The sequence below is a fragment of the Poromitra crassiceps genome (genome assembly GCF_964638095.1).
Source record: "Poromitra crassiceps genome assembly, chromosome: 1".
NCBI lineage: Eukaryota > Metazoa > Chordata > Actinopteri > Beryciformes > Melamphaidae > Poromitra > Poromitra crassiceps.
Genome location: NC_139623.1, coordinates 106,765,831 through 106,775,364, shown reverse-complemented (window position 1 = coordinate 106,775,364; position 9,534 = coordinate 106,765,831). Strand labels below are relative to the sequence as shown.

At 43.7% G+C, this 9,534-nt stretch overlaps 1 protein-coding gene across 1 annotated transcript in view; it reads left to right on the top strand.

The window, feature by feature from the left end:
* Positions 1–4,044: 4,044 nt before the first annotated feature.
* otud7b (OTU deubiquitinase 7B) overlaps positions 4,045–9,534 on the top strand; it is a gene marked incomplete at both ends in the record, with an annotated part of 29,112 nt that continues 23,622 nt past the window's right edge. The window contains 2 exons of the mRNA XM_083642939.1: positions 4,045–4,129; positions 9,088–9,258. Of these exons, the coding sequence (XP_083499065.1) occupies positions 4,045–4,129; positions 9,088–9,258 (256 nt within the window). The remainder of the gene's footprint in view (positions 4,130–9,087; positions 9,259–9,534) is intronic.

The following is a 9,534-nucleotide window of genomic DNA, read 5'->3' as shown; positions in this document are numbered from 1 at the left end:
TAAATTAAGCACAATATGAACAATAACTGTTAAAAAATATATGAAAATGAAAGTTCACAAATATTAGTTAAACAAATCCTTTCAGTGCAAATGCATTATAAAAACAAAAAATAAGATTTGTTTAGAAAACGAAATTACACAAATGTATTCTTTTTATTCTTTTTATTATTATTATTATTATCATTATTACTACTACTACACCCGGTGCGCACACTGAATAGGCCTATTATACTTACTTTTCTGTCACATCGTCATTATTAAGCCGGCTTATGACTGCATAGTATCTTAATTACTCAAAATATAAGGCGACTAAAAATGGCAACCATATTTTTATTCGGGCAACCAAAAGCTCTTACCACTCTGGCAACCACTTTTAAAAGTTAACGTCGAGCCCTGCCTCTACCATATACTGTATGATGGAATTTGCTTTTGTAGGGCCATATGATTTCTGCAATACAGAAAAAACGAACTGAATCATGGAATTTGGTTTAAAAAAAAACGCAAAATTGTCAAATTTGGCTCAAATTGATAAAAGTAGGCCTAATTATCAAAATCAAACATAGTCTTAATTATTGTAGTAGTAACCTAAATGATTTCATAATTGTAAAATAGGCCAAGAGAAATAATTCCATTTTCGATTGGGGTGTTTTGAGAGGGAGGTCGACCCTTACGTCACCTCACAACTTGGTTTTCACTTTGAGAGACATGTCGAAGAGGCTTTCTGAGAGAGCCAAATCATCCAAACATGTGTGAAAAAATCAAATGGATTTCATATGGCCCTATAGCACGGGTAGCTAAAATATATCTTATTAAAAATAGTATCAAACTCTAAATATTGGAACCGGATTTTTTTTTACTCTTAACTGGAGACAAAAAGTGAGTCCACAGAACACCAAACGTCCAGATGAAGGTAGAAATGTGAGGTTTTTGAACGGTTAAGTGACCTCAGTCGTCTCACATCTCCATGTCTGTAGGTGTGTCTGTGAACATCAGATAATTGCCAAGCAGCGAGAACAGCAGGAGAGCCTGTAGAGGAGGCTTTGTTGAATGGCTGACGTTGCAGAAAGAGCCCTCTAGAAATATTCTGCTGGCTGAGGAAGCCCCCACCCCTCGCCTCTGTGGCTTTTTATAATGCTAGAGAAACCGAGGGAAGGAGATATGAAGCGAGAGCAGGATGGAGAGGTGTAAGAAGAGTCAACTCGTGACTCATCAGGCGCAGTGGCAAAGAGTTCACTGAGTCAGAGCTGAGGCAGGAACATCGCACGGCGGATGAGCCAAGGGACGGGTGGGAATAGATGACTGGAGGCTGCAGAAAAAAGCAGTCCAGACCAGATTAGGCAGTTGTTGTTTTTTTTTTACTTCAAGGTGACACAGAGATTCATGATTCTTCATGATTTTTGAATCTAGCAATTTTAGTTTCCATAGCTAATAATCACCATGGAATACTGGTAATAGATCGTTTTTATTTCATTTAGAATGGCCACTGTATTTGATGAAATAGTCAGTATGTTGGTGTGTATAAGATTCAAAAAGTGGTTCATTTTGGATTATCTTCTTGTTCTTTTCTTTCTTTCTTTCTAGCCATAATCATACTGTACCTCCCTAAAATGAGATTTCAGATTACGGTAGATAAGATTACAATAGCTTCTTGAACAGTCATTCAGTTTGAGACATTGCTTCATGCACACTTGGCCTATTCAAAGAGAGCCAAACTGATTAATCAAGTTAATATATCATTTATCAGATTACATGCTATGAAATAAATTATATTAACCCAGGAAGGGCAGCGGGTCAGCCTAAAGGTTACAGAATAGGCTGTGACTGGAAGATCATCAGTTACCAACTACAGTACTGCATATAGCCTAATCAGCGATTCAACATGTTTCAGATGCTGTGTTAGTGACTGGAAAATAACAAGTGCTCTGAAAACGCATTATTTGGCCTCTGTATTTTTTTTATGGCATCAGAGGTGGGCCGCAAAAAGTTTTGAGATTTTCAAGTGGGCCCTGAGGTGGAAAAGGTTGGGAACTGCTGGCCTAACTGTCTGAATGTGATGCAAGGCACTGCTGAAAAAGTGTAAGCGTGGTCCAAAAAACCTCCTTGGTTGAATAAAGGCTTTTGGCTTTAGCTGAGCCCCCATAGGTCTGTCTTTTAGCTGGGACTATTTTGATCCTTATTATCTTTGTGTGCATCGATTGCCTTCTACATCCTTTGTATCAATGGCCCATTGATTCTCCCTCTTTTTTCGGACTATCTTGATAATGTTTCTTCATTGATTTTAGTGCCTGACTGATGCTGCGGGTTCTTTAGATCCGCCATTGATATTTGAGAAGTGAAATAACCTATTTAAATCATTTAATAAAGGGGGCATTTTTCGTGGCACATTATTTCCTCACGTCACATGATGATGGTCAACCAAATTGAATTGAAATTTGACTTTGACAATGGATATGACAAGAAGCTTGATTGGTATCTTTAATTCAGATCAAAAACACTCATAACATACAAATTATATCTCCAATTCTACTTTTATTTGAAGATTTATCAAAATCTAAAATCATTGTGGATGGATTGATATTTGTGGGTATGATCCAAAATCCATCCATATCACACCAATAAGAAGAATACACAGGCACATATTTGCATATAATATCTGTATCCAGTTTTCCCCTGATTGATTTAGCTTGCTTGCTAATTGCTTTGTCTTACTCTTGGATGTAGTGTGGATTCTTTCTGAATCTCTGTCATTGTTAGCATCTCCACATGCCCTTTGTGCCCTGGCTCTCTGGCTGGAAAATCCTTTTGTCTCCGGTAGGTAGTAGATCTATAGACCCATTTGGAGGGCACGTCACAGGGTTAGTTGCGCACACATAACCAAAACTCTGAGGAAGCAAGTGAAGCCGAAACTAGAGAGATCCCCGCAATACGGGTAAAAAAGACGTCCTGTGCCGTAGAGACGCTGGACTTTCCCCACTAGGAATTATGACGATGTCCGGCACTGCAACTTTGGCGATGTAGTTGGATCCTAGACCCATCCTGACAGTGAGTACGCAGTACGGGTCAGGAAACCTCACACCATTGAAAAAGTTAGCTTATTTGTCTCACCCCATTGAACAAGTTAGCTTATTTGTGTAAGATAACCTGTCTGTTGCTGGCAAAGCTTTAAAATATGTGGAGAAGGCATCCGGACCTTCCATATTTCTATGACAGCTCAACCCGCTAGCTTGTCACTTTCTGTAAACAGTTCGGCTCCGCCTACAAAATACGGAATCGCCGTTTACAAACATAAAAAAGGATCTATTTGGCAATACGGCGAGTCACATTTGAAATGAGTATTGAAGTATCTTTTAAAACATTTAGCATCCTCACTGTCAAGCTTTGAAGAAAAAAAATCATCGCGATTGAAGCAATCGGATTCGGTCCCGACAGCTTTTCTCACTTCAAGTGGGCAGGTGCTGCACAAAAACAATATAGAGATTTCAACCATGAAGTAGGGCTGCTTCTGTGAAAAACATGACACAGCTAGCTGACTCAGGTTGTCATTTGACTCTTTTATTGGTATTCAATGCAAATATTAGCAAGCACCTTTGTGAAACCTGTTCTCTGTGAGCCACAGCTGTTGTCACGGGTGGGGACATGTGACTGCAGAGGTCAAAAGTTCAAAGGGACCCCGACCAAAACAGGCTTCACATGAAAAGGGGGTGAACAGGGTTATTATTATGTCTGTGTGCCTCATTTGTTGTTGTCAATATTCAAGCTCTGAAATGCCTCTCTTGTCTTGCCTGGTCTATTGGAAAGCTTTCTAGAAAATGTTTTACACTTTTGATTATTATTTTTTTTTTGCCTCCGGCAGGTTTGATCTGATTTGATCTTTGTTCTCTTTTCAGGTGTGGCTGGTCGGGTAGTGTGAGGTAGAGAGCCACGCTCCCCCTCCCCCTGCTATCCTGGCCCTCCTGGGGAGGGCAGGTCCCCGTTTGTTTGTTTGTTTCTTTTCTTTTTTTCTCTGCCCTGATGCAAACCGCCACACTGTGAATTCATGATCACATGACCGTGGATATGGACGCAGTCCTGTCCGACTTTGTCCGTTCCACTGGAGCCGAACCGGGATTGGCCAGAGACCTGCTGGAGGGTGAGTTGCAAAGCATTGTGGGACTTCATTATGCCGCTGCTGGTGTCGGGAGGTCAATATGTCTTTTTTTCGGAAATAAACAAAACAATACAAACAAAACAAAATGTCAAGCCCCAAGAGTCATGCGTCTCACTACACAGTGTTTCCCATACATTGATCCTTTCGTGGCGGTGTGCCATAACAAGATGGCGGAGTTTTGTTTTTTCCCTCGCTCAACCCCACCTTGCCCCGCTGTCTCTCTCACACAGGACACTGGACAGCAGCCGTATGTGCAGTATCTGTTAGTTTAGCTTCGACGTGAGACAGCCTTCATTCTATGAAACGCGTCAAGGCTACTGTTAGTTCATCTTCAGCAATCGGCAGCGGTCGTAACTTGTAAACATGTTTTGATTAAATGACTCGATAATTACCTTTGCGAGACAAAGGTCAATTTGTCATACACTTTCTACGCTGTCAAGTGTGAAGATACGTCTGGATATGCGAGACTAACGTTAATTGATGATTTATGGCAGGGCGCTCGAGACTTTTGAATGAAGGGCTGCATGGCATTTATAATTGATGAACGTTAGGTTCATTTAACACAAGCCAAGTAATGTTCAACTTCAGATCATCTCAGGGCGTCCGGGTAGTGAAGCGGGAAATTCCATGCTGCCTACCAACATGAAGGTCTACCAACATGAAGGTCTACCAACATGAAGGTCTGCCAACATGAAGGTCGCAGGTTTACGCCCGCGTGTTACCTCCGGCTTGGTCGGGCTTCCATACAGGCACAATTGGCTGTGTCTGTGGGTGGGAAGCTGGATTAAGGGTATGTGTCCTGGTCGCTGCCCTAGCGCCTCCTCTGGTCGGTCGTGGGCGCCTGTTCGGGGGGGGGGGGCGGAAGGGAACTGATGGGAATAGCGTGATCCTCCCATGTGCTATGTCCTGCCGGTGAAGCTCCCCTCTGTCAGGTGAAAAGAAGCGGCTGGCAACTGCGCATGTGTCGTAGGAAGCATGGTGCTAGTCTACGGCTCTCCCCAGATCGGCAGAGGGTGGAGCAGCGGCTGGGGCAGCAGGGGGAAATTGGCCAAGTACAATTGGGGAGAAAATTGCTTTTTCGTTGTTGTTTTTTAGATAATCTCCCAGCAGCAGTTGTAGCCATTTCAGTGCACTGTGTGCTGATTATGATACAGGCAGAGCCTTCTCCAGTACAATGTGTGTTGATTATGATACAGGCAGAGCCTTCTCCAGTGCACTGTGTGCTGTTGATTATGATACAGGCAGAGCCTTCTCCAGTACACTGTGTGTTGATTACAATACAGGCAGAGCCTTCTCCAGTGCACTGTGTGTTGATTATGATACAGGCAGAGCCTTCTCCAGTACACTGTGTGTTGATTATGATACAGGCAGAGCCTTCTCCAGTACACTGTGTGTTGATTATGATACAGGCAGAGCCTTCTCCAGTACACTGTGTGTGTTGATTATGATACAGGCAGAACCTTCTCCAGTGCACTGTGCTGTTGATTATGATACAGGCAGAGCCTTCTCCAGTACACTGTGTGTTGATTATGATACAGGCAGAGCCTTCTCCAGTACACTGTGTGTGTTGATTATGATACAGGCAGAGCCTTCTCCAGTGCACTGTGTGTGTTGATTATGATACAGGCAGAGCCTTCTCCAGTGCACTGTGTGTTGATTATGATACAGGCAGAGCCTTCTCCAGTGCACTGTGTGTTGATTATGATACAGGCAGAGCCTTCTCCAGTGCACTGTGTGTTGTTGATTATGATACAGGCAGAGCCTTCTCCAGTACACTGTGTGCTGTTGATTATGATACAGGCAGAGCCTTCTCCAGTGCACTGTGTGTTGTTGATTATGATACAGGCAGAGCCTTCTCCAGTGCACTGTGTGTTGATTATGATACAGGCAGAGCCTTCTCCAGTGCACTGTGTGTTGATTATGATACAGGCAGAGCCTTCTCCAGTGCACTGTGTGTGTTGATTATGATACAGGCAGAGCCTTCTCCAGTGCACTGTGTGTTGTTGATTATGATACAGGCAGAGCCTTCTCCAGTACACTGTGTGTGTTGATTATGATACAGGCAGAGCCTTCTCCAGTGCACTGTGTGTTGATTATGATACAGGCAGAGCCTTCTCCAGTACACTGTGTGTTGTTGATTATGATACAGGCAGAGCCTTCTCCAGTACACTGTGTGTGTTGATTATGATACAGGCAGAGCCTTCTCCAGTGCACTGTGTGCTGTTGATTATGATACAGGCAGAGCCTTCTCCAGTACACTGTGTGTGTTGATTATGATACAGGCAGAGCCTTCTCCAGTACACTGTGTGTGTTGATTATGATACAGGCAGAGCCTTCTCCAGTGCACTGTGTGTTGATTATGATACAGGCAGAGCCTTCTCCAGTGCACTGTGTGCTGTTGATTATGATACAGGCAGAGCCTTCTCCAGTACACTGTGTGCTGTTGATTATGATACAGGCAGAGCCTTCTCCCGTACACTGTGTGTTGATTATGATACAGGCAGAGCCTTCTCCAGTACACTGTGTGTTGATTATGATACAGGCAGAGCCTTCTCCAGTGCACTGTGTGTTGATTATGATACAGGCAGAGCCTTCTCCAGTGCACTGTGTGTTGATTATGATACAGGCAGAGCCTTCTCCAGTACACTGTGTGTTGTTGATTATGATACAGGCAGAGCCTTCTCCAGTACACTGTGTGCTGTTGATTATGATACAGACAGAGCCTTCTCCAGTACACTGTGTGTTGATTATGATACAGGCAGAGCCTTCTCCAGTGCACTGTGTGTTGATTATGATACAGACAGAGCCTTCTCCAGTACACTGTGTGTTGATTATGATACAGGCAGAGCCTTCTCCAGTGCACTGTGTGTTGATTATGATACAGGCAGAGCCTTCTCCAGTACACTGTGTGTTGTTGATTATGATACAGGCAGAGCCTTCTCCAGTGCACTGTGTGTTGTTGATTATGATACAGACAGAGCCTTCTCCAGTGCACTGTGTGTTGTTGATTATGATACAGACAGAGCCTTCTCCAGTGCACTGTGTGTGTTGATTATGATACAGGCAGAGCCTTCTCCAGTGCACTGTGTGTTGATTATGATACAGACAGAGCCTTCTCCAGTGCACTGTGTGTGTTGATTATGATACAGGCAGAGCCTTCTCCAGTGCACTGTGTGTGTTGATTATGATACAGACAGAGCCTTCTCCAGTACACTGTGTGTGTTGATTATGATACAGGCAGAGCCTTCTCCAGTGCACTGTGTGTTGATTATGATACAGGCAGAGCCTTCTCCAGTGCACTGTGTGCTGTTGATTATGATACAGGCAGAGCCTTCTCCAGTACACTGTGTGCTGTTGATTATGATACAGGCAGAGCCTTCTCCCGTACACTGTGTGTTGATTATGATACAGGCAGAGCCTTCTCCAGTACACTGTGTGCTGTTGATTATGATACAGGCAGAGCCTTCTCCCGTACACTGTGTGTTGATTATGATACAGGCAGAGCCTTCTCCAGTACACTGTGTGCTGTTGATTATGATACAGGCAGAGCCTTCTCCAGTACACTGTGTGCTGTTGATTATGATACAGGCAGAGCCTTCTCCCGTACACTGTGTGTTGATTATGATACAGGCAGAGCCTTCTCCAGTGCACTGTGTGTTGATTACGATCCACGCCACTCTGGCAACACGGCAGGTAACGTTAATGCCGCATTTACAGTTACTAATGACAGAAATCCACCGAGTGCGACACATGTTAGAATATAGTGTTTTCAGCTGTCAGAGAGCTGCAGCCGGAGCGGAATTTGACAGAGTCAGCTGCCTCATCATTATCATAACCCCCTCATAACCCCTTTTCTGATAAATTCCATGATTTGTTTGATTCTCATACAGGTACATTCTTCTGTTATCTCACATCACTAAACCATCCCACAGTCACAGGACACCTAAAGCAGGAGTTTGCAGTCACCTGAATACAAACTCCTGCTTTAGTATTGTCTTGGCTGAATATCACTCCAATGAAAGTTAGGAAATTTCCATTTTATTTTATTTTGCTTTTGTTTATACCTACAAAATGTTACTTTATATTTGAGTTCTCCCCTGGAAGTCATTTTGGTATCGATGGGCCATTGTATTTAAGCAAGCAGTATTCCATATAGTGACCTGTATGCAGGATATATAGGGAAACATTTATTTTGTGATCATTATAAACCCACAGCACAGTAAGGAGGATTTGAAGTGTTCTTCATAGATCTAGCCTCTTAATTTTGCTCTCAAAGTGCACCAAATGGATGTATTTTACTCACACTAGGGAGTCTGTGGTCCACCCACCACAATCTCTCAGAATCCTGTGGGAAACACTACTATATCATTCGATTAATTCATTTAAAATTTAACATCAACTTTCAATTGAAGTAAGAAACACAAAAACACAACATTACACCAAATTACAGTCGGGCTGCTTGTTAGTTACACTCAAGTGTTTTCCGTGACAAGTGGACCACTGCTAAAAAAACACTTTTGTTTTATGAGCATCAGCCAGTTTGAGCAGCTTACTGTGAAAGCTGCTGCTTGGTTAGGCCGACATTCACGGGCAGAAGGCAGGTATAGTCGGAGTCAGCTGGGCTGTTGTTGCCTAGCAGCAACACAAGTTGCAGATAAGAATATGGGTTAAAAATGTAATGCACTGCAGTGAACAGCAGCAAGCCAAGACCTGCAGCTGCTCCAAACTGTGCTATTTACCATAGCAAAGGAATGTGCCAGTGGCCTTTACAGAAGATAAGGGAGCCTATGGTCGTGTTGACTTTTGGTCAATATTTAAACTAATTAAGGATGTGTCAGACGGAGAAACCGGAGTCAGACAGAGAAACCAGGTTTTTCTGTCAGGCTAAGACCTGTTGGCTCAGGCCGGATGTTGTTCTCGTCTGTTCCCTCTGTCTGCAGGCAAGAACTGGGATTTCACCGCTGCCCTCAGCGACTTTGAGCAGCTGCGACAGGTGCATGCTGGGAACCTGACGTACTCGTTCGCCGAGGAGAGGACGTATCTCGCCCCTGAGAAGGAGATGGCCAGGGTGGGACGGCCCTTACTCCACCGCCAAGATGAGGTGGTGCAAGGTGAGACCACTGGCAAGTGAAACATTTCTATTGGTCTACCTTCAATTGTGTAGTCTGACTGTACACATCACTTTTTTGGACAAAACAGAATGTAGTTCTTCCATCCCCATAGATTAACAACACACGTCACCCTAGTGTGCTCGCCTGATATTCAGACTGAGCGTCAACTCATAAACTCATTTCCCCTTTTCAAATCCACAACTGTGGAGTGGGCGTGGCTTCGACGGTCTGGAGCCAGGACACTAGTGTGCAGCATTCATTACTCCAACCCCCCCC